General features: G+C 39.1%; 1 protein-coding gene across 8 annotated transcripts in view; it reads left to right on the top strand.

The window, feature by feature from the left end:
- The first annotated feature begins 6 nt into the window (after window positions 1-6).
- PRR16 (proline rich 16) overlaps window positions 7-26,584 on the top strand; it is a 245,379-nt gene continuing 218,801 nt past the window's right edge. For 7 of the 8 annotated variants that reach the window (XR_001362569.1, XR_001362571.1, XR_001362573.1 and 4 more), the window contains exon 1: window positions 7-214. Coding sequence is in view for 3 of the 8 variants with exons in the window: in XM_005857088.2 (XP_005857150.1) it covers window positions 56-214 (159 nt within the window). In the remaining 5 variants the exon portion in view is untranslated. The remainder of the gene's footprint in view (window positions 215-26,584) is intronic. The other variant, XR_001362579.1, reaches the window with a different exon arrangement.

Genomic DNA, 26,584 nt, shown 5'->3' with positions numbered 1-26,584 from the left:
CGCAGCAGCCTCCGCTTGCCCGCCTCCGCTGACCTGCCTCGTTTGGCCCCAAAGAATGTCCTCCAAGTCCAAGGGGACCCCCTCCTCGTCCTCTCTCGCCGAGGGACCACCGGCAGGCTCCAAGACCAAGGTGAAGGAACAGATCAAGATCATCGTGGAGGATCTGGAGTTAGTCCTGGGCGACCTGAAGGACGTGGCCAAGGAACTTAAGGAGGTGAGCGGCGCAGGGGTGGGGAAGGAGTGCGGCCCCTTTTGCCCCCCGGGGGTGTCGGTCCGGTTTTCACTAGGGACCGCCCGATTTCTTAATTCCCGGGAAACTATATTAAGAAGCCTGCAGACAGACTTTCTTTGCTCCGGCGACTCCTGAGAAGAGTTGCTGTACTTTTTTAAAAACCAGGAAGAAATCAACTAGTGTTTTAATCGATGGACTTGGGATAGTGGGAGGGGTGAACGCGCGCGTGTCTCCGGATCTGTGTGTGTGTGATGTCGGGGGAGGGGGCTAACGGGGGTGTGTCGACCGAGGGAGACATGAGCAGCCCGGCCCGGAGCATGCAAGCTGCTCCTCTCCTGCCCTCTTGCTCACCTGGGGTCCTTTGGCAAGTTGTCCTTGCCTGGCAGCCTCCCCAAGCCGGAGCTGAAGGGGGGCCGGGTTCCGGGCCCTGGGCCAGGCCGGGGAGGGCAGCCGGAGGGGGAGGGGGGGAAGCTCGGCTCCAGCTCTCCTCCCCGCCCTCTGAGCCCCGCTGGAAAGGAGGGAACCCGGTTGCTGGCAGGAGAGCCCAGACTTGGGGATGTGGAGGGGGTCCGGGACTTTCTCACTTTCGCAGTTTCTGAGGCATCTCTTGCCCTCCTGCGAATGTCTCTCCTAGTAACTCTGGGCCTCTCCTCCACCCTCTTCCTTCTTGTCTCCCACTTGGCATGGAACCTGGGGAGCTTGGCGCATCCGTGGTGTGTGTGTGTGTGTGTGTGTGTGTGTGTGTGTGTGTGTGTGTGTTGTACGTGTGCCAGGGTCTTGCCACTTGCTCTTGGGAACCGGGACTGTTTTGGTTCTTTCCCGCTCCCCATCTATGCCACTTCTGCCCTCCCACCGCCGGAAAGAAAGAAGCGGAGGCAGTATCTGGGCTGAGCTGCGTAAATCAGGCTGCTGCTCCAGGCGGGGGCGAAGACTGGCTTGGGAGGGGTGGGTCTCCGGCGAGCCGGCTGGCAGCTGGTGGAGTCGCAGAGCTGGTGGCAGAGTCCCAGCCCACTGTTCTGCTACCGAATGGGCGCCCGGTGTGCTTCTCCGTCTGGGAGGACGCACCCCGCAGTTGCTCCAGAGCTAAGACTGTAACTTCTGAGGTGGTGGTGCAGAGGCGGGACGGGAAGGGGTGGGGGCTTAGTCTAGGTCCAAAATTGTAATCTTGTTTCTGAGACCAAGTGGGAGGAAATTGAAGGTTGTTTGGACGTCTGGCCTCTAGAGATTAACCTCCTCTGTCCAGTTTCCAATCCAAATGTGAGGAAAGAGACCTCCCCACCTACCATCCCCACCCACCCTTCCTCTCCCCAATCTCCATTACCTCTATGAGCAAATGCAAGTCTGCTGAAATGGCCCATTCATGGGCAGAGTTCTGTTTGCCGTGGCAAATGCCATTCCTGTAGGTGTTCCACAGACAGAGCATAATTACTGCTGCGGTCCCGAGAGTGGAGATTGATGGAGCTGATAGATGTGAGGATAAAACTTGCTCATGTTTGCAGGGCTTCTCTAGGATCATTACTTCACAACTGGTTGACAGATGGCGAGTTTATGCCTTCAAATTCAAGTCTAAAGATGCTGCTCATTTCTTTGTTATCCTTTCATTTGACATTTTTGGCAGGCTGTGTTTTCATCTGAAACATTATGACGTTGTAAAAATGAACAAATTTGGGCATGTTCCTTTTGGCAGAACTGTGCTTTATAGTTGTTGAGGTTTATAAGGCGGGGCGGGGGGCATGTGGGAAACCTACATCAGCACGTAACATATTTACTGTCTTATCGAGGAGGTTGAGCTTAAGAGAAAGGTAGTCAATCAAATTCCGCATCTATGGGCATATCCTTTCTTAAGATGTGTCACTTCATTCCCTACTTGAGACAGAATAAATGACAAGAAGCTGCACATGGTCGTGGTGCTGTTTTGCCTCGTTATTCTGTCAATATTGGGAGATCATGTAGAGCTATCGTGAAACTTTTAACCTCCCTAAGGCTCTTGGTTAGAATCACAAAGAAATAAAGCAAGGAGTCCGTGAATATCTCTTCCTTTTACTCTTTCTGTGTTTTCATTTACTGGAGAATATTTTAAGGGGAAAACAGGTAGTTTATAAAAGGAATAAAAAAGCATAGGTAATGTGCAACCAAGTAAATGAAAGGATCTGTCTTCTAAACAGATCTAGAGATAAAATTTTGCTTGATGCTTTGGAAGTTTGATTGGCTGTCAGGGCCTGTTGGGGTAAAAATCTCACCCCTGAGAGTGAAATTTATGAGTGATAAATGGTGTGCTGTGATTGTTAATTATTTTTGTGAGGATATCATCATCCTAGGTCTGCAGATGGAATTGTATTATACTATGGCTGAATTTGGAAATGTTGGCTATTTATATAATATAATGAGAGATATTTCGAGAACAAAATATTTATAGGGCATGTTTAACCTATAACCTTTTGCAGTTGTCCAGCATTTATCTTTCAAAGATAATACTGCACATGTGACTGAACATGTCTTTGATGTAGTTTTTAATGGAGGAGTAACTGAAAACTTTGTAAATTATAAACTTTATTCGTCTCTATAGTTATGACATAAATATAAATGTCACTATAAATTCATCAGTTGTTATAATCAAAATTCTGACAGTTTATCATTGACATTTATTAAATATAAACTCTTATATTTATAATTCTAATTCCTTTATTGGCAATGCTGTGTTTGTAGGCCTTAATATATTTTGATACAAGTGAGCAGAGAACTCTTATTAAATAAGAACAGAAATTAGAAAGTTATTATGACTAGATTGCTGTATCAGTGAACATGATACTTGTTTTACTTTTCTTTTTTATTCTATCTAAACTGCAATATATTTTTTAAATATTCTGCTCTTTATTTTTGCATAAACTCTTCAACAACAATATTGGACTTTTGTTTCAGGTTATTTTGAAATTGCTTTTCTTTTTAGAAGTTTTCTGAACTTTATTTAACCTGAAAATTCAGGTAGTATGGTCAATTTGAACATAATAGTAGCAATGCCAATAATTAGTAACAAAACTCCATTATTATTTTTGGTGTTTTTATGACTAGTTATTTAAGAATTACTTAACCATTTATAATTAGATTATATATTGAAAGAAGAGGAACAGGATTTCTACCAAGTTTAAGAGCAGTTTTATTCTGTCCTCAGAATTTAGTAAAACCTCAAATAACTTGACTTTTCAAAAGTAATAAAGGTGTTTTGGTCTTCTGTATTATAATGGAAAAGCCTTAAGTATAATTCAACCTATTTATTCAGCACCTGCTATATACTATATTATCTTTTAGTGTTACCAAGATGAATAAATTGTAATTTCTAGTCTCAGTGTGCTCAAAAGGTTAGTTTGCGATGCATTTATTATGTCTTTGAACATCAATAGTGTAAAAAGGCATTACTGCTTTTAGTGGCCACTCTCACTATGTTCTAATAGGGGAAAGAAAGCAGAATTGAGAATAAGAGTGAGTATATGTAGGTTAATAAACCAATACTTGCTATATACTTAGTATGATAAACCTTTGATAGAGAGAGTAGAAGCTTTAAAAAGATGGTGAGATATGAATTTTAAGAAACAATTTATTCAGATTCCCATGATTAACAAAAAAAGGATCAATGCCATATACAAGAGATCCCAAGTGTTACAACTAAATACTGGAGATTTTTTTAAAAATATATTTTATTGATCTTAGAGAGGAAGGGAGAGGGAGAGAGCGATAGAAACATCAATGATGAGAGAGAATCATTGATCAGCTGCCTCCTGCACGCGCCCTACTGGGGATCGAGCCCGCAGCCCAGGCATGTGCCCTTGGCCAGAATCAAACCTGGGACCCTTCAGTCCGAAGGCCAACTCTCTACCCATTGAGCCAAACCAGCTAGGGCAAAATACTGGAGATTTTTATGAAGGATAAGTTCTTTGGGAAAATGGAAGGTCAAAAAGGAAAATTTTGGATCTTTTTTTTTGAGATGTGAATAAGATTTGAAAAGATAGAGAGGAGCAGGAATTAACAGGAAATAGGAATGAATAGGAAGTTAGTACAAGATTAATCCATGTTGCTCTTTTCTACACTGAAAAAAAATAGTGGCGAAACTCTAGAGTTTTCGGGTTAAAATGAACTATTACTGGTTTTTAGGTGTGTGATCATCCATTTTTAGAAATGTAGAAAAAAGACCCATTGCTTTTTAAAAATAGTTCTCAAATAACCTGACATCTCTAGGTACCAATTTGCCTGTTCTTTTATGAAGAACTCACTGGTGAGGTGAACTGTTTTGCATCAAATGGGTGTGTTAATGTGGGATCACAGATCTCATTAGTTAGAGAGAAATTGAAATATGTAATAAACAGCCTTTTATTTGGAAACAAAATTCATTGCTACTTTAGGTGAATTCTATTTTAGTTTAGACTGATTATAACCTGGAACATTTTCACAGTGTTGCAATTTATAATTTTAAGTGACAAGGTTGCTCTGTGGGTTAAAGATATATATGCATATATGGCTAAGCCTTGTGCGTAGACAAAACTATCATGTAGGAACCAGGAACCAGTTAAGATCAGTGCCCTGGGATCACTCATGGACTTCATGGGTGGGAAGGTGTGTCAGCATTGTGGCTGTGTATTGGAGAGCACCCATAATTTTTCATAAACGGAAACAAATTAAAAGTAAGTTTAATTTTGAAAAGTTTGAAAACCCATAGGAAACAATCCATTTGGGGGCTGATGAAAACAGAATTAACAATTATCTTCAATATATTTTTGTTTTTAAGTGTGTGGTTTTTTTAAATGGTTTATCTATTTAAAGTTGTTTAGTTTATCGCTCTAGGAAATCCTACCATTTTTTGGTTCATGAGTCTGTGCATGTAAATTCATTACAAAAACAAATTATAAAGAATAATCTCGATTGCTTTCCAAGTTCTAAAGTTGTGAATGAGTGAAATTGCTCAGTTCATTCAATTGTAGCAATTTCTGTTTTTTTACTACTCAATTCAACAGTCTACATCCCAAACTGGAGTATGTTTACCAAATGCTAAAATGCTTTCTAATTTTTCTTTTCTTAAGCATGATAACTTTGCATGTTACTGAAAATGCATAATGGTTCTGAGAAAATAAAGATAACCAATAACCATCTTTTACTGTCTTTATTGCCAATGCAGAGAACCATCCAAGACTAAAGTAAGAAATAAATGTTTGCTTCAGGTAATAGTGAAATAATAGATAATAAAACCAACCTAATAGGTTTTATTGTTACCCTGGTTATGTTTTTTTTGTTTGTTTGTTTTTCTCTACCATTACTGCTCTGAGGATCTTAGGTATTTAAATCAAACTGTAGGAGAAAAGATACAATAAAAGTTTGAATAAAATATATTTTCCCCAAATAAATTTAACTACAGAAACTTCTATAGAACTAATCATGAAAAATTCCTTAGGCGATTTTTGAGAATTAGAGGGGTAAAATTCCAATAGACTGCTGATTCAGTTCTGATTGAAATGTTTATAACTAACATCAAGCTGAAAAACAACATACTAGGAAACAAAAAAGGAAACTTTTTTCTTTAAAAATAAATTTAATTATTTATTTCATTAAGATTCTATTTATTTTTTTTAGAGCAGTTTTAGGCTCAGAGCAAAATTGAGGGGAAGGTACAGACATTTCCTATATATCCCATATCCCCACACAGGTATAGCCTCTTTCATTATCAACATCTCCCACCAGAGGGGTACATTTGTTTATAGTTTATGAGCCTACATTGACACATCATTATCACCCAAAGTCTGCAGTTTACATTATGGTTCACTCTTGCTAGTCAGCATTCTATGGGTGTGGACAAATGTATAATGACATGTTCCCATCATTGCTGTGCTCCACCTATGCATCCCTCTCTCAACCTAACTGCCAAAGTGGTAATTTTTTAAAGAACTTTTTTTCTTTTTCTAATTTCAGAAGCAATACAGTATGCTATAGAATTTTGGTTGAGGAAATCTCAAAATTTTAAAGGAGAAATAAAAATTATCCTTAGTGTTACACATAAATAGATATGTTGAACACTTGACTATATTTTCTTTGTTTTTTTTGTATGAATATTTTAACACTAGAGGCCCGGTGCATGAAATTTGTGCATGAGGTGTGTGTCCCTCAGCCCAGCCTGCACCCTCTCCAATCTGGGACCCCTCGATGGATGTCCGATGGGATTGGGCCTAAATGGGCAGTCAGACATCCCTTTCACAATCCAGGACTGCTGGCTCCCAACTGCTCACCTGCCTGCCAGCCTGATCACCCCCTAACCACTCCCCTGCCAACCTGATTGATGCCTAACTGCTCCCCTGCTGGCCCATTTGCCCTTAACTGCCCTCCACTACTGGCCTGGTCACCACTAACTGCCCTCCCCTGCCGACCTGGTTGCCCCTAACTGCCCTCCCCTGCCAGCCTGGTTGCACCCAACTGCCCTCCCCTGCTGGCCATCTTGTCACGGCCATCTTGTGTCCACATGGGGGCGGCCATCTTGTGTGTTGGAGTGATGGTCAATTTGCATATTACTCTTTTATTAGATAGAATAGATGAAGTCATAGAAAATTATGAAACTATACACAGTGATTTCTGCTTTCTTGAATAGTATTATGTCATAACCGTTATGTAGATCTGTTATGTTACTTTTTAGTCCCCATAATATTGGACATTCTATTTATTTCCAATTTTTTATTGTTGTTAAATATCACAAAAAAAAGAATACTTTTGGCAATAAAAATGGCTAAGACAGATTTTACTTGGTATCTGATATTCTTCTAAGTGCAATTTATTTATATTTAAGTCTTGTAATCCTCAAAACATATGAAAAAGGTACTATTATTATTTCATTTTAGGAATCTCAGAGGGAAGGGGGGTGTGGGTGGGTAGGAAGAGATCAACTTGTATGCATATATTCATAACCAATGGACACAATCAGTAGTGGTGAAGGCCTGGAGCAGGGTGCGGGGTGGGTTAGAGGGGGTTAATGGAGAAAAATATGGGACATATGTAATACTTTCAACAATAGATTTTTTTTAAAAATAAGAAAACAGGCCAGAGATATTAAGTCACATGCCCAAGATCACTTCATTGTAAGTGGAGAAGTGAGGTTTGAATGCCAGGCTATTTATTACGAGAGCCCAGGCATTTAAGCACTATTTATTATTAAGCTCTATTTGTTTTTGTTTTTGTTTTTTACATTTTATTAGAAGACAAAGGTGTGAAAGTTTTAGTTTTCCATCCTTATTCCCAGTGTCTTCCAGGGAGTTTCACAAATATTTACTCCCAGGAAGAGTATATATGTGGACATTGTTTCTTAAATTTCAAGAGAAGCTAATAAAATTTTAAATTTAAGTCTTGTATAGTTTATTGTTTCTTTGTGGTAACAGTTATTGTTTTTATGGATTTCAGTCAATTTTGGGTACTAGTATTGAGGCAAAATTATTAGTGAGTTAATTAGACCTTGCAGTTTGCATCTTCCAAATAAATAGGTGATTAATTTTGACGTACTTAGTCTTAAACAAAAATATTAGTGAAACAATTAGTTTTTTTGTATTATGACTGAGAAAATAAAGGCACAACTAATGGATATCTAGCATTGTATATAGCTGTTTCAAGTGAATAAAGGAATTTGGGAAACTTTTATTCTCTTTTGTTATTATCAAATTGCCTTAGAAGGGAGGTGCTATCTTTAAGTTTTCTGAGATGTTTAGAGTTTGACAGTTGTTTCGCTTTCTTGTATGACTGATAAATATAGTAGCTTATCAAATTCTTTACCAGGTACAAAGTTACTGAGCTGGCTAATAATGTTGTAGATATATTTATAATTAGATTTCTTAAGTGAATTTGCTGATTGTAAGCCACCCTCCCCTCACATATTCTAAAATCCTATTCATTTTTTTCCAGTGTAATATGGATAGATGTGTTTATTTTTATTATATTTAAAGTTAGTTCATTAGGATGAAATATTCTAAATTAAGGTTTCCCATAGGACCTAGTAAACCAAGTCACCACTACTTCAGCTATAAACAAGAACTAGAAAGTAGCATTAAATGAGGAAATAGGTATATCTAAGTAATGTCCAAATCAAAATGGCCTTTTAAATCAGGAAAGCTGTGGCCTTATATGATATCAATAAAAGATACCATATAAGGCACCAATCTGAAGCCAACAAGAAAACTCAACCTAGGGCATGGTAAAAGGAGAAACTTTGTTCAGGTAAACAGTTTGCAAACCTGTGAATTGCAGCACATGTCCAGAAGCCAAAGGTGTACTCTACCAGACAAAGAGGTGTTCACCTTTTATAGAGAAAATCCTTAGTCCCTGATTGGTCCGTTTTTTTTTTTTTTTTTTTTTTTTGTGTGTGTGTGTGTGTGTGTTTTGTTTTGTTTTTGTTTTTGCAAATGAGGAATTAAAATTTGCACTATCTGATTGGTCTAACTATCACTGTCCTGATTTATTGGAATGGCTAATTCTGATTACTGATTATGGAGCTGCTCTGATTAGTCAGTAAAGATGCAAATGAAGACATAATTACACAGCTCCTATTGGACAGGGAAAGTCTCCACCTATTGGTCAGAAGACAATACCAGCAACTCCTTTATAAGGGTTGATGTAGATGGCAGGAACACTGTGCAGTCCTAGCTTTTCCCTGAAATTCAGCATGCATGAGAGGCCTCTGTCAGCAGTGGCTTGCAGACTGGTTATGAATTTGGGTCCCATTAACCTCGAGGAGTCCTTTGCAGATATATTCCTTCTTGAGGTTCACAATGGCATAAGCTATTTTTATTTTTGAAAATGAAAGGACATGAGGATTCCAAGGAATTAAGATTCTAGACTCTACTTTAGATAAGAAATATATATGAACGTTGTTAAGACAGAATTTATATTTATGATCATTGTTTTCCCTCCTCCTACTTTGCAAATACTACTGCAGTTTGATGTTTGAGATAAGTTTACTTTTAGAATAATTAAAGTGAGTCAAATTATATAGCTATGCCCATTGTGCTATAATTACTATGGTGTTTGGCATACTATAAAAAGATTTTTAACTACAGATAACATATAACATACTAGTCTAGAGAAAGCAAATTTGATGATTTTTAACAGGTCCTCTTCTCTAGTACTATAAGAAAGCTAACAGATTGGCGTTTATTTACCTCTTTCATAATACCAAGTTTTATTCTAAGATTTCAAGCTGTGTTCATGTGACAGAAAAATACCAGGTTAAAAAATATATATATATATATATCTGTGAAATTAATTGTCTTCTAGCTACAGTGGTTCTTAATCTCTTCCCCTCCCCGCCCCCTCTCCCCTTTTAACAGTTTATAAAATTGTAGATACTTCTCCTGGAGCAAAAGCTCACACAAAAGTAAGTCTTTGCAGATATTCAGGGCATCCTGGTGGTTGATGACTGACAGCAACCTGTGTAAAATCTGGACACCATCTTTCCCCCAGTAAATCCTAAAGAGAGAGAGAAAGAAGTTTATGCCTGTGGAGTCTGGACCGAGGAGGGACTGGCCATGTGGAAAAGCCGTCCACTCACGCTCAATTGGGCTCCCGCGTGAAGGAGTTCCCATAGTCATCAGGTCAATCTACCAAAGTCAGGACTCCAGGGACCCCGGTTTGGGGCAGAACAGCAAAAGGAGAGAGAAAAAGAGGGAAACCAGGTTCAGAGTCATTCCACCATTCTCCTGGGATGGGAGGGATTAGAATGACTGTCCCCCAAGAGCCTATCTGCTGAGTCTTAAGATGGGCAGCCGCACTAATCACCTTTAACTGGCCAACAGGAGCCTAGTGGTTTTGCCTCCAGATGAAAGGGAGAGAGAAGAGAGAGAGCCTGTTTTTCCTGTCCGTTTCGCTTACCCATTCCGCAGGTCTCCTACTGTTCCCTAGATCTGGGTGAATCTCGGTGGGACCTCCAAAGAGGAAACTGACATGTGGCAGTTGGGTCTGAGTTCGTTGTCTGAAAAATCAAGGAATGAGTTCACGGACAAAAATACGGTTGTCACAAGCAAAATTTATTGTGGGATAGACGACTCCCTCCCGCAGGGGGGCATCAGGAAGGGGGCCCAAAGCGGGTACTGCTTAATCTTTGTTTAGAGGTAAATATATGCTTTGCTGGCTTTTGATTGGTTCTTTCAAAGAATTCTGTGCAACATCCAATCATTTCAAGGCTCAAGTTCCCACCAGCTGGAGGACCTGATTGAAGACTGCCACTTCAGGTCCGAGGTGACATCACTGTTGTCACCTAGCCTGGTCTAGTGTTCCCTAGCCAGCCGCGTTGCCTTGGCAACTCCTGCCGAGCTGGGTCTAGTTCTAGGTACTTTTGTTTGTCTCTGTGGTGCAGTCAGCTGACTACACTCTGCCCCTGTATGCAATGCTCTACTTCACCTTCCCTCATGGTCCTATCCCTGACTGCCTAATCCTCTTCTATATCCTCATCTCTTTACTTTACCATGTCCAAAACTGAACCCTGATCTCTTCCCTCCCTCAAAACCTGATCCTTTTCCGTCTTTTCCAGGTCAACTGATGGTGTTCTCATCCTTCTCCACTGTGGAGTCATAATCAACTCCTCTTTCATGCATTATGTACAGTTTTCACCAGAAAGTCTGGTTGGCTGTACTGTATCTTCAAAATGTTTTCCATAACTGATCATTTCTTATCTCCTCCACTGCTACCATCAGTAGCCAACATCCTCCCATTTGGATTGCTACAGTAACCTCCTGTTCTCCTTCTTTCTTGCTTCCTTAAGCTTTTTTTTTTTTCTTTCAGCTCAGGAGTCAAGATAAAGCTATATCACATAACTCTGCTCACATCCCTGTAGCGACTTCCCATTTCATTCAAAGTCAAAGTGCTAACAATGGTTATGAGGCCTCAAAACGTTTTCCTTCCTACCCTGTTATCGCTCTCCCCTCCTTTCTTGCTACTTTATCTCCAGCCTGCACTAGGTTTTTCTGTTACTTGAATATTGTTCACCTTTCTTACCATTAGTCATTCTCAAATTTAAATATACTGGAAAAGAACATATAAAAAGGATGTTGGCTACTGTTTAAGTGAGTTTTAATCATTCCACTGTGTCTGTAAGAAATATGCAAGCAGTTTGTTGCAAAGGTCCAATATTATATACAATACTCAATAACTAGGTAATAACAATATTTGGCTGCTTTTTCTTCTTTTATGCACTCCCTCTAGTGTTCAAAAAATGAGTGCTTATATAATTAGCTTATTCAGATACTAAAGAATAGATGTTAATGTAGAAAGAGGATGTTCTTAATTGATACTGTTTTGTTTTACTCGGGAGATTATATTGTCAAGTTGCTGAACTTTCAGTATATCATAAGAAAAACATATTCTCTCTCTTCTTACCTGTGGGATCTGATCCTGCCTTTTTATATGTATATTTTCAATCTGTTCACTTCAATCAGGAAGAATATTGGATATCTTGAACTTTTTTAAAAAGACTGTACCATATTGCAGATTTTCCCTTAAATTTTATAACTGTAGTCTAGGTTTTAGTTGGGCAGTTTGTATGATAACAGAAAGCTTCCCACATGCTAAATGCAAAGTGAAAAATAAATCCATACCTATATTGACTAAAGGAATGACTTTGAAAATGGAAATTAAAATATTTAATTAATTTACATCACTTTGCTTTAACATATCAGAACATTACTTAAATACATTGGTTTCAAACTACCTTAAGAAATAACTCAGATATTTCTAGGAATAACATACATAAGAGAGGGAAACATCCTCTGAGAGAGAAACATCGATCAGTTGACCCCCATATGAAACCCACAACCTAGGTATGTGTCCTGACCAGGAATCGAACCTACAGCTCTTTGTACATGAAATGGCACTCCAACCTACTGAGCCACCTGGCCAGGGCAATGCCATAAAAATTTTAAGCCACTTTAAATCCTGATATTTCAGTTGCTTATTATCAGATGAAGTAAAAAAAAAAAAAGAAAAAGAAAGAATAAATTCCTTTCAATGACTTTCAGAGGCATTGTTTTCTAAGCTCTATCTACTTTCTGGAAGTACTTTGATATTATAATGATTAATGCATTTTTAAAATGGAATTCAGAACTCAGCATTCACCCTGTGCATTTTTTTTAGGGAGATTTATATTCAATACTTAAACCTTATTTATAACAGGCTATATTGTATGTCCTTGGGGAAACTTACATTTTTTAAAAATACAGAATAATATGGCACAGCATGGCTGTTTGAGGTTGCTTCATTAATCACAGATAGTATGTACCAAAATGCTTGAGAGTTTAACATCTGCTTTCTGAAGTTCCTAATACTCATATATATAATGTTTAATGAATTCCATTATTCAACAACAGCCTCTTAGGTTACCTTGGTACTGATGAAGAATGCCAAGTTGGCCAATAACACCAATAGCCTTTTTTTGTGCTGGAGAAACAGTTATCAAGAAACTATCCAAATTTGTATTTATAATGCTTTTCTTTTTGTCACTCCACTAAAAGTGGTTGTGTCTTATATACTGATAATTTTGTATTACCTAATATGGTTAATCTCTATAGTGTAAAATAGCTCCTTTTTAGAGTTGAAATGTTTCTAACCATATTATGTTCTTATTGGTTCCTATCCTTCTTTCTCCAGGAAAATTGATAAAGGGGATTCCAGAATTATTTATAATTAGACAATGAGATTTCAAGAAAAAGGGATTTAATGAAACAATACTAACACCTTAACAATGTTGCAGAGAGAAAAGGGAAACAGAGCAAGGGCTATCATTGAATGAAAAATGTGGCAATAAGGTTCATTTTCTGACTATAACAAGAGAGGACACTATTGTTACAATATTTAGTGAATCTGAAGGTAGGCTGTTACTTACTAAGCTGATAGAAGATGATGATTGTCTTAAATTGTGAGGAAAGTTAAATCAATTAAGAGTCTTTCAATCAGAAGCTTTAATCTATGCAATCATAACATAAAGTTATCTTATTTCACTCTTCACTATACTAACAGTAAATGTATGAGGACTGATTAAATTCATGTCTTCAGAAGTCCTTCTCTAAGCCACACTCTATAGTACCCCTCAAGTTGGCATTGACTAAAGTACTAGTTGACCATAAAGTACAGCCAGTAGTACTTTGGCTGATTTAGTTCCCTTTGATATTTGTTAATTTTCAAATAAAACATAGATGCATTACCAGCCTCTTAAAATATATCCTTACAGAGTATAGGAGAAGTATTTAGGGTACATGTATGTATTATAAAATTCTTCGTGTCATGTTTGAAATAATTTTTATGGTAGCAAGCTAAAAATAATGATGAATTATATTAATATCTTTCTTATAAATCATAGAAAGCATACTAATTTTATTAGTACAGGAGGATAGTTTTGCGTTGGCATGGCTGGCTAAAAGTAAACACTCAAAATAAAATATTTTTGTAAATTTAAGAAAAAGTTCTTAATAAAAATGTTGTTTTAATGTACAGTATTATAAAAACAAAACAAAACAAAACTAGAGGCCTGGTACATGAATTCATGCATGGATGGAGTCCCTTGGGTGGCCTGTGGGGAACAGGCCCCAGCTTGCGCCCCCAGGCTCACAACCCTAGCTCAAACCCCCAGCCTCGCAGCCCCGCAGCCCCGCCTGGCACCCCGCCATGGCCTGGCGCCACCCTCTCACCTGCTTCACGGCCCTGCTCTCGTTGGGGCCCTTTGGGGCCGGCAATGCCTCCACTGCTGCCCACTGCCAGCGCTTTGTTGCCAATGTCTGCCATGTTCCGAGCCAGCCCCTAGTGGTCAGTGCACGTCATAGCGAGGAGTCAAACTCTAAGTTGAACAATTTGCATATTAGGCTTTTATTATATAGGACTAGAGGCCCGGTGCACAAAAATTTGTGCACTCGGGGGGAAGGAGGGGTCCCTCAGCCTGGCCTGTGCCCTCTCACAGTCTGGGACCCCTCGGGAGATAACGCCCTGCTGGCTTAGGCCTGCTCCCGGGTGGCAGAGGGCAGGCCCAATCCCTAGGTGCAGCCCCTGGTCAGGCTCAGAGCAGGGCCGATTGGGGAGTTGGGGCACCGCCCCCTGTCATGCACAGAGCAGGGCGGATTGGGAGGTTGCGATGCCACCCTCAGTCACGCTCAGGGTAGGGCCGATTGGGGGGTTGGGGCACCGCCCCCTGTCACACTCAAGGCAGGGTCGATGGGGAGGTTGCGGCGCCACCCCCTGTCACGCACAGAGCAGGGCCAATCAGGGGGTTGGGGCGCTGCCCCCTGTCACTCACAGAGCAGGGCCAATCAGGGGGTTGGGGCGCTGCCCCCTGTCACTCACAGAGCAGGGCCAATCAGGGGTTTGGGGCGCTGCCCCCTGTCACTCACAGAGCAGGGCCAATCAGGGGTTTGGGGCGCTGCCCCCTGTCACTCACAGAGCAGGGCCAATCAGGGGTTTGGGGCGCTGCCCCCTGTCACTCACAGAGCAGGGCCAATCAGGGGGTTGGGGCGCTGCCCCCTGTCACTCACAGAGCAGGGCCAATCAGGGGGTTGGGGCGCTGCCCCCTGTCACTCACAGAGCAGGGCCAATCAGGGGGTTGGGGCGCTGCCCCCTGTCACTCACAGAGCAGGGCCAATCAGGGGGTTGGGGCGCTGCCCCCTGTCACTCACAGAGCAGGGCCAATCAGGGGGTTGGGGCGCTGCCCCCTGTCACTCACAGAGCAGGGCCAATCAGGGGGTTGGGGCGCTGCCCCCTGTCACTCACAGAGCAGGGCCAATCAGGGGGTTGGGGCGCTGCCCCCTGTCACTCACAGAGCAGGGCCAATCAGGGGGTTGGGGCGCTGCCCCCTGTCACTCACAGAGCAGGGCCAATCAGGGGGTTGGGGCGCTGCCCCCTGTCACTCACAGAGCAGGGCCAATCAGGGGGTTGGGGCGCTGCCCCCTGTCACTCACAGAGCAGGGCCAATCAGGGGGTTGGGGCGCTGCCCCCTGTCACTCACAGAGCAGGGCCAATCAGGGGGTTGGGGCGCTGCCCCCTGTCACTCACAGAGCAGGGCCAATCAGGGGGTTGGGGCGCTGCCCCCTGTCACTCACAGAGCAGGGCCAATCAGGGGGTTGGGGCGCTGCCCCCTGTCACTCACAGAGCAGGGCCAATCAGGGGGTTGGGGCGCTGCCCCCTGTCACTCACAGAGCAGGGCCAATCAGGGGGTTGGGGCGCTGCCCCCTGTCACTCACAGAGCAGGGCCAATCAGGGGGTTGGGGCGCTGCCCCCTGTCACTCACAGAGCAGGGCCAATCAGGGGGTTGGGGCGCTGCCCCCTGTCACTCACAGAGCAGGGCCAATCAGGGGGTTGGGGCGCTGCCCCCTGTCACTCACAGAGCAGGGCCAATCAGGGGGTTGGGGCGCTGCCCCCTGTCACTCACAGAGCAGGGCCAATCAGGGAAGCTGCCTGGCTGCCGGCCGCCATCTTGGCTGTCAGTTAATTTGCATATCTCCCTGATTAGCCAATGGGAAGGGTAGTGGTCGTACGCCAATTACCATGTTTCTCTTTTATTAGTGTAGATTTGCCTGGCTGGTGTGGCTCAGTGGTTGAGCGTCGAACCATGATTTCTGGGCTTGATCCCCAGTGGAGGGTATGCAGGAGGCAGCTGTTCAATTATTCTCTCTCATTGTTGATGTTTCTTTCTCTCTCCCTGTCTCCCTTCCTCTTTCTTAAATCAACAGAAACATATAAAAACATAATTGATTAGTGATAAAGAAAAATTTAAATTGTATTGTATTTATGGAATTAAGTGAAATTTGTTTCAATTTACCTAGAATATATTTTTCCTAATAAATTTTAAAATTAATTATTATATTCAAAAAGGTTTCTGATGCTAAAGAGAACCAAGAAATATCCAAATTTGATTTAGTATCCAATTTGTCATTCTAACAAAAATAACTAATGGTTCATTTTTGTTGCTATGACTACCATAAAATTTTTCTCAGGAAACTTTTTTTTAATGGGCATATTACCCATGGGCATGTTCTTCCTTACAGTCAGGGTGTATGCTCCATGAGCATAAGGGCCTTGCATGTCTTTTACATTACTTTACCAACTTAGTTCAGAGCAGTGCCTATCATGTAGTAGCCAGCAAAGTATATTTACTGAAGATCTAGAAAAGGAAAATTTAACATTTGTTTCTTAACAAGTATATTTAGCTGATAAAGAATGAATAAGGAGTTTCCAGTATTAGAACATCTATAATTTGTTTTATATAAAGTCTCTTTTCAAAATTCAACTATCGTAATGGCTAAGGTGGGTTAGATTATACTGTAGTAATAAATAACCCTGAAATCTCAGTTATTTAACCCAACAAAGGTTTTTGTTCAGCACACTATACTCTCCCATGCAAGTTGGAAGAAGCTATGCTCCGAAGAGTTAGTTGCTCAGGGTCCCAGGCCCCTTTGATACTGCTGTCTGAACACCTGGTTTCTAGGGAGGAAAAAGAATGGAATAATTCACACCTATACTTCTGTCTTTTAGTCTGCAAGTGGCACAGATTCCTTGTGCATGCAGAATTGTCACCCTAACCGAAATGCAAGTGAAATGAATCCTTCTTATAAGCCTGTGATGAAGAGAATCAGTTGGAACTAGGTAGCCCAGGATTGTCTTGACCACAACTTTACTCTTTCCAGATTATTTTTTTTTTCTGAGTAAGGGTTATGGTATATTTATGTAATTGAATCAATCTCTCTCTCTCTCTCTCTCTCTCTCTCTCTCTCTCTCTCCCTCTCTCTCTCTCTCTCTCTCCCTCTTTCTTATAAACACAGAGGATTTGCCAAACTCAATAATTTATTATTTCCCAAACTTACTGGAATAAGGATTCTGATTTTTGAAGACCATCTGTCGGAATGAGTATTCTGTGGAGCAGTTTTAGAAAACATTCTTCTGGATCAAATCAGAATGTGCCCTAAAAAGAGACTCACATTTAGTAGAATCTTTAGCCTATAATAAATTCATGGATACATCATTTTTTATTGTGCTTGTCAATAAAAGTTAAATAGAATAATAATAGTGTACCATTTAGTTTATCATTAAGACAAATTTCTGACCGCCTCAGATATCAGACCCATAGCAAAGGACTTGAAATTAAGAGAGAAAGGAAATGCCTATATCTGACAAGTGACTCTTAACTAATTTGTGAAAAGATTATGCACTAAAGCCAAGTTGCTTATTTGATTCAATTACAACTTGGTCTTAGTTTGCACAAAATATTAACCATCTTAGCTTTCAGTCTATAGATACCAAATTAGAATGGGTTGCATATTTTCTCCCCACTCCTAGAGATTTCCAGACTGTCAGTAGTATGAAACAAAATCATTTAGCCCAACAATAAGGGAAAACCCAGAATGACTCAGAAAATACTCTGATTTTAAAAAGTGAGGCAAATACATAAAACATTTTAAATTATTGTCAATTCAAGTATTGAAATTGAAAAAGATGTTTCATTTCTTACATCTACAAGCTGCAGAAACATGGAACTTTTAGATATATTCTATCTTCTCTCTACATAAATTAGAAGACATTGTTATAATTCTGTTTTGAATTTGTAAAATGAAATATGTCATATACATTTTTATTCCTCATTTTCTCTCATAAGATGGTGAAATAATTATGAAGTATAAAGCCTAGTCTTTTAAGTAGTTGTTTTAAATTGCATACATACATATATATTTTCTGTAACTATATAATTATTTGATTTAAAATCAGAGAAGGGATGTGTATATTTTTCCTTCCCTGAACATCAGGAAAAATAATTTTATACTTCTTAAAATAATGTTAGTAATTTAAATGAGCAATTATGCACTTCCACTAATTTAGAGTTACAAAGAAATCTCCACTGTTACATTTTAGGGTAAGCCTAAACCAGTTTAGAAGAGTGAATTTAAAAGCATTTTTTCTACATCTTATATAATAATTGAGTTTTGGTAACAACTTGGTCACATTAAGGTAAATACTGATTGTCTTGAGTTTGAAACATTTTATTAGTGAAAAATTATAACAGGACCATACATATAATTAGGTATACTTTTCATCATATGTTTGCTGGAGATACATTTGGGCTAATGGCAAATGCCAACATTAAGAAGATTATGTATGTGCTTATAACACCTGCTGTTTGTACCTGGTATGAATTTTCTGAAGTTCTCTTAAGTGAAAACAATGATGTATCATGCAAATTAGAGACCAACTGCAGTGAAATTGTTCATCATAACTTAGTAGTGAGTCTTTCGCTGATATTGGTAAAAATTATGTCTTATTATTTAGTTTTTAACGTTTATCAACTGTCACATTGAGAATAGCATGAGAAGTCATATGAAAAGAGTCAAAAATGACTAGGCCCTGTGATTAATTTTTTTTGAAATCTGTTAGCCTAAAAATGCATTAGAAATACTATACCATAATCATTTTCTCTCCTTGTATATGCTGTATTAGCTTAGAAACAAGACCTAAGGTCATTCACTCTCTCTTCTTTATTTTTATTAATTTTCTTTTTATAACTGTTTACCAGTTTAAAGTAGTGATTCACTTCCAAGATCATACAGCATTAATAAGAAAATCCATTAGAAGCACCTGATTAATCAAATAATTGAAATATCACAATTATCAGTATAAATAGTGTTGCAAAATGTGGACATGAAGTTAATAAATTATAGTGCTCAATATCTTAATATCCTTTTATTCATATATGGAAAACACAGTATTCAGTTTACTAAGGTTTTTTTGAGAGCAATTATGAGTTTTGTTTGCTTGTTTGATTTTTAATTAAAACAAAAAACTTTATCTATTGTGCTATAGACTGCTTCATACCTAAACTATTACACCTTGTCTTGTTTTACCAAAGTCTTCAATAAATTACTATTATTTTTTAAATTTAAGTGTTTCATTTTGAGATAGTTATAGATTTTCATGCAGAGTAAGAAATTATACAGAGAGATCACATGTATTTTCATGCAGTTTTTTCCAGTGGTAACCTTTGGAAAAACTATAGTACAATATCCAAGCAGGACATTGATATAGTCAAGATACAGAATTGTTCTATCACCATAAGCATCTCTCATGTTGTCTTTTTTTAGCCTCATGCAATTCCCTTCTGTCCCTACCTTATCTCCTGCCAATCACTAATCTCTTTTCCATTTCTACAATTTATCATTTGTATTATAATATAAATGGAGTCATACAATATGCAATCTAATTGAAAAATGGACAAAATATATGAACAGGCATTTCACCAAAAATGATATACACCTAGAAAAAGAGCAAATGAAAAGATGCTCAACATCATTAGCCACCAGGGAAATGCAGTTTCCTTTTGGGATTGCCTTTCTTTTCACCTGTCATAATTATCTGGAGATTCATCCAGGTTTTTAAGTGTATTATTAGTTTGTCTCTTTTTATTGTTGATTAGTATTCCATGCTATAGATGAACCATACCTTGTTTAACCACTCACCCATTGAAGGACATCTGGGTTCTTTGCAGTTTGGAGCTGTTATAAAAAAAAAAGTGTTATAAACATTTATGTACAAGGTTTTGTGTGAACATAAATTTTTATTACTCCAGGATAAATGCCCAAGAGTGCAATTGCTAGATTATATGGCAGTTCCATGCCTAGTTTTATAAGAACTATCAAATGGTGTTCCAGAGTTGTTTTATCATTTTTTGGTCCTACTAGTAACCTATGAATGGTCCCGTTTCTTAGTTTCTCTGCATCCCCACCAGCATTCGATGTTGTCACTACTTTCTGATACGTGTGATGTTTTATATTGCATTTTCCTGATGGCTAATGATGGTGAGCATCTTTTCATTGGCCCTTTTTGCTAAGTATACATAATCTTTGGTGAAATATCTGCTCATATCTTTTGGCCATTTCATTTGGCTTACCTTTTTTCCTGTTGAAATTTGAGATTCTTTCTATATTCTACATACTTTCGTGACATATATGCTTTTCCAATATATTCTCCTGGTCTGTAACTTCTCTTTACCCTCTTCACAGGGCCCTTATTAGAGCAAAGGTTTTAAATTTGATGAAGTTCAAGTTATCATTTTTTTTGAATTTTAGGCTTCATGCTATTGGTGTCAAGTGTAAGAACTCCTTGCCTACCCCTAAATCGTGAAGGTTTTATCTTATTTTTTTAAATAAAATTTTATGTTTTACATTTAACTCTGTGATCCGTCTTGAATTAACGTTTGTATAAGATGTGAGACTTAAGTTAAGATTCATTGTTTTGCCTATGGATGTACACTTGCCCCAGCATCATTTGTTGAAAAGGTTTCAGCTTTTCCACCTTTGTAAAAAAAAAAAATCAGTTGGACATATTTCTGTGGGACTATTTCTAGATTCCCAGTTCTGTTCCATTGGTCTGTGTGTCTATCCTTCCAATGATACCACACAGTGTTGATTACTGTAGCTATATAGTAAGTCATGAATTTGGGTAGACTGATTCCTCCCACTTTATTCTTTTTCAAAATTATTTTAGCTACTCCAATTTATTTGATTTCCATATAAATTTTAGAATAATTTTGTCAATTTCTATAACACCTTTTACTTTGAATTTGAGAGAAATAATGTTAAACCTGAATATCAATTTGAGAAATATTGACAACTTTATAGAGTTGAGTCTTCAAATCAATGAACATGTTATGTGTCTTTATTTATTAAGCTCTTGATTTCTTTTGTCAGTATTTTATGGTTTTCTGCATAGTCATTCTATTTTGTTAGATTTCTCTGTATTTTTTTAAAAAAATTATCTTTGTTGTTAAAAGTATTACAGATGTCCTCCCTTTCCCCCCCATTGCTCCCCTCCTCCCCACAGCTGCCTTCTCCCTGGGCCTTCATCTCACTATTGTCTGTGTCCATGGTTTATGCATATATGCATATAAATTCCTTGATTACTCTCTTCTGCCCTGCCCTCCCCTTCCCTCTGAGAATGGTCAGTCTGTTGCATACTTCTATGCCTCTAGAGCAGTGGTTCTCAACTTTCCTAATGCCACGACCCTTTAATACAGTTCCTCATGTTGTGGTGACCCCAATTTCATTGTTACAAATTGAACATAATTAAAGCATAGTGATTAATCACAAAAACAATATGTAATTATATATGTGTTTTCCGATGGTCTTAGGCGACCCCTGTGAAAGGGTCGTTCGACCCCCAAAAGGGTCGCGACCCACAGGTTGAGAACCGCTGCTCTAGATCTATTTTCTTTGTCAGCTTATTTTGTTCAGTAGATTCTACATATAAGTGAGATTATGTGATGTTTGTATTTCTTTGATTGGCTTATTTTGCCTAGCACATGTTTTTGAGTGACTATAAATTTCAGTATCCACCCACTCATTGTTAGTATGTAAAGATACAATTGATTTTTCATGTGGATCTTATGTCCTGTAATCTTGCCTATATTATTATATTTGAAGTGAAATTTCTTATAGACAGGATATAATTGGATTATTCACATTACTAATCTCATTCTTCTAAGTGATGTATTTAGACCATTTACATTTCATATGATTTCTGTCATGTTAAGGCTTAAGGTAGTTCTAACCTAGAACTCCCATAGAACTTCCATATAAAAACAGATAAAAACATGAGAGATAACCCTGATTGGGTGGCTCAGTTGATTGGAGCATCATCCTGCACACCAGGTGTTGTCATTTTATCAGTTTTAGTACAGTAGAAACAGTACTTTCCTTTATGTTCCTTTACCTTCATTCATTTATAGTATACTAGAGGCCTGGTGCACGAAAATTCATGCACTGGGGGAGGGGGTTCCTCAGCCCGACCTGCTCCCTCTCACACTCTGGGAGCCCACAGAGGATATCCTACTGACAGCGGGCCTAAGCCGCAGTCTGGCCTCCTTCTGTGGGAGGCGACCAGGACGATCAGGGGAAGGCGCTGCCGCCGTAACCCCACTGCTGCTGCCACTGCTGGCTCTCACAGCCTTCGTGGCTGCCGGTCCTCCTTGGCCCTCACAGCCGCTGTGGCTTTGTCCAGGCTGTCCAGAAAACATCTGGTCTATCCGGTCTAATTAGCATATTACCGTTTTATTAGTGTAGATGTGCCATCAGCATTTTTCTCTGCATACATTTAGAACCACATTGGTGTACTTTATTCCACCATCCTAATATATAAAAACCCTGGGTCCGTCTCATCCACAATAACCGGAGACTCGACCTAATGCCCAGGCTGCATGCGCAGCAGGCTTTGGTGGGTGGGGACTTGTGGTAGTGGAGACAGGGATGGGGTAGGTGGGGCCAGCACTCACACTCACTCACAACCACACATACACACAGACACACACAGCGACCACCAGCTCACAGACTTTTCTCCCTTTCTTTCCCTCCCTCCCAGCTCACTCTCGGAGCCTCTCTCAGAATGAGGAAACAAAACAGACTGGGCCTGAAGAGGCCTGGATGGAAGGGAGGGCTGGCAGAGGGTGGAGCGGGCCCCCACTGGCCCCGCCCCCTCCCAGCTGGGAATGAGGAAGAGGGACACAGGGAGGCAGGGAGGCCTGGAGGACTGCTGAGAAAAACAAAGAGAGACAGAGACTGGGCGAGATCAGGCCAGCAGGGGATGGCAGTTAGGGACAAGATCAGGCCAGCAGGGGAGAGCAATTGGGGGTGAGATCAGGTAGGCAGGCAGAGGGGTTAGGGACAATCAGGCAGACAGGCAGAGGCAGTTATGTGCAATCAGGCAGGCAGACAGGCGAGTGGTTAGGAGCCAGCAGTCCCAGATTGCGGAGGGATGTCCGACTGCCGGACATATCATCAAGGTGTTTACATCTATTGATTGTCTCTTATTTTAAATTTCATTTGGTTTGGAAACTTCCTTATTCTTGGTATGATGTGTGATTCCCTATGGGATCGGGCCTAAACCGGCAGTCAGACATCCCCCAAGAGGTCCCCGATTGGAGAGGGTGCAAGCTGGGCTGAGGGAACCACCACCCCCCATTCACGAATTTCATGTACCTCGCCACTAGTCTAATATAATATAGAAAACTCAAGAGGAAAGGAATATCTATCATTTTTACCCATGTTTTTGTTTACTGTGTTTTTTTTTCTTTCCAGATAAAGTTTCCTTTTTAATCACTTCCTTTTTTTTTTTTTGAGAACTTACTTTTGTCATTCTTTTAGGAAAAGTGTATCAGTGAATACTCAGCTTGCCTTCATTTGAGAATGTATTGACTTCCCTTTTATTCTTTAAGGATATTTTCATTGGTTATAGGATTTTGGGTAAATAGTTCTTTTCTTTTAGCATTTCCTTTTTATCTACATGGAGAAATTTTCTTTAATTCAGGTTGTTTTTTCCTTATAGGTAAGTTGTTTTTCTTTGTCTTTAGTTTTCAGAAAGTTGATTCATTAGATTCCTCTGTCACTTCCATTCTGTTGTTGAGCCCTTTCACTGAGCTTATAATTGTGATTATTGTATTTTTTTACTATAAAAATTTACATTTGGCTTTTCTTTATGTCTAATTTTTTTGCTGAGCTTTTCCATTTCTTTCTATTTTTATATTTTGTTTCAAGTATGTTCACATTTATTTATCAAAACATTTTTGTGATGGCTGCTTTAACATCCTCATCTGATATCTCTATCATCAAGGTGTTTACATCTATTGATTGTCTCTTATTTTAAATTTCATTTAGTTTGGAAACTCCCTTATTCTTGGTATGATGTGTGATTCCCTACTCAAACCTGGATATTTTGGATATAATGTTGTGAGCATCTGGGAAGTGAATGGGACACAACATTACTGTCAGAGTGGGAGGAATTCACTTTGCTCTCTTGATATCTTAGGGAGGGAAAGGAGAGTGCCACTTTTTACTATCCTTTGGGTGAAATATCCAGATTTTCTCCTTACTTAGTCTTTTGTGATACTGTATTGTGGTCCCTCTTTATAGTGTCTCAAGGGTGGAAATGTAAGCTCCCTACTTGGCCTTTATTGGTGTAGATGGCAATGGGACCACAGTTTTTCTGTGGTGGTTGGTTAGAGTAGAGCATCTACCACTTAAATGTTTCTATCTTGCTAGGTTGTTTTTTCCTGGAGGCTAGTGAGATACTTACTGTGCCTTTTGGTCTACTTCCCTTGATATTTCCAGTTACACGTCTGGGATATATAGGGCAAAGAAAGTTTAGAAACTAACCATCTTCTTCTACTTGGAGTTTTGAGGTCTCTAGCTGGTCTTCCTTCTTCTAGCTCCCTTTTAGAGTTCTCATGTTTATTTTACATATAATGTCCAGATTCCAGAGTTTTTAGTTGTACTTAATGGGAATAATAGAATAAAGCACATCAATTTTATCGTTTTGTTAGCAGAAGTTCTTGATATCATTTACTTTTAAAATAAACCATTAAATGAATTCTGTATTTGACAATAGAGACATGTAAAATTAAACTTTTTTGGCTAAAGTGTTAAATATTATTATTTTAATCTTTATTGTTGCAAGTATTACATATGTCCCCTTTTTCCCCCATTGACCTCTTCCAGCCCATCCCCACCCCACCCCCCAGGCCTTTGCCACCTGTGTCCATGGGTTATGCATATATGCATACAAGTTCATTGGTTGATCTCTTCCCAACCCAGCCATCCTCTCTGCCTTCCCTCTGAAGTTAAGCAGTCTGTTTGATGCTTCTGTGTATCTGAATCTATTTTTATTCATCAGTTTATGTTGTTTATCAGATTACACATATGAGTGAAATTATGTGATACTTATCTTCCTTTGACTGGCTTATTTCGCTAAGCATAATTCTCTCATAGTCCATCCACGCTGTTGCAAATGGTAAGAATTCGTTTTTCACAGCTGTGTGGTATTCCATTGTGTAGATGTACCATGAATCTAAAAAATATAGCAGTCACCACAGAGAAGCATTTATTTTTTATTTACATTTTAAAAACTATTGGTAATTAGATAATGTAAATACCACATGGAAAACTGATTTCCTCTTAAGAATTTGTGTTTTCTGTCAATCTTATTAAAGGAAATTCAAATATAAAAATTACATCAAAGGCTGTAAACTATTCCTATTTAAGTTCCTGCTAAATATATAAATCTTTAAGATAAATAGATAGGTAGATAGAGAGAGAGAGATGAAAGAGAAAGATTGATCAGTTGCCCCCCATGTGCTCCCAGACTGGGGATTGAACTCACAGCCTAGGTATGTGTTCTGACTGGGAATCAAACCTGCCACCTTTTGGTGTATGGGACAACACTTCAATTAACTGAGCTACCTGGCCAGGGCTAAAGTGTATAAATTTTGTATTACTTTCTTTCCCTTGCTTATCTTAAGGTTGAATAGAATTTAATACTTGGATAAGACTTTCTTGCCTTTACTTCTTTGATATCATTCTTATATAATAACTAAGAAGCCTTAAAAAACAGAGAGAATAACTATGACATGAAAGAGATAAGAAATACAAGATGAAAAGATTGAGTACTTTTCTCTAAAGAATTTAGAAAAGAGGCACTTAACTTTAGATGACAGATAGAAGCATTAAACTTGTTCAATTGAAATAATATACAAGTTTTTGTCCAAATATGTAGAGTGAATGTGAAAGGGCTTAGGAAAATGGAAATAGGTAGAATTAATTCAATGAAGAAATTTTTCAAATTGGATTTATTCTTTGTAAATAATTTAATGACATGAATTAAAGTTAATTGAATATTGCTTTTGAATTCTAGCAATAACTTTTAAGTAGAAATAGGTTTAAGCATAAATTGTGATAGCATTGGAGAGAGGATAGTACAGATATTTATTTTGTTTACATTTCAAGAAAAGATTACTTGGAAGTAATAAATACACATACATGCACATACACAACCCCCAAACCGAGTCTTGGTAAGTAAAGATTAACTTCTAAAAATAAGTCTACTTTATGATGCTATGATGAAAAAGTAGTTATTTGCCACTTCTTTTGTACATACTCTTTCAAGGAGACTTAAAACATTTTTTTATTGACTTTTAGAGGGAGAGGAAAGGAGAGGGAGAAAGAGAAACATGGATGTGGGAGCAAACTATCTCCCTGCATGCCCCCTTTTGGGGATTGAGCCCACAAAACAGGCATGTGCCCTGCCCAGGAATCGAACCAGCAACCTTTTGGTGCATGGGATGATGCCCAGCCAGCTGAGCCATACTGGCCAGGCAAGGGGACATTTTTTAATAAATAATATCTGCCTTACATTTTAAAGGACTTTTACATTTAAGATGGTATTTAAGAATGGATTGTTTATCTTCCTTTTGTTAAGTTGTATGAGTTCCCTATAAATGTTGGAGATTAAACCCTTATCAGTGATAACATTGGCAAATATGTTCTCCCATGCAGTGGG

This window comes from Myotis brandtii, unplaced genomic scaffold (assembly GCF_000412655.1).
Source record: "Myotis brandtii unplaced genomic scaffold, ASM41265v1 scaffold1071, whole genome shotgun sequence".
In the NCBI taxonomy this organism is placed as follows: Eukaryota; Metazoa; Chordata; class Mammalia; order Chiroptera; family Vespertilionidae; genus Myotis; species Myotis brandtii.
Note: the sequence above shows the minus strand (reverse complement) of the source record. Positions and strands in the feature narration are given on the sequence as shown.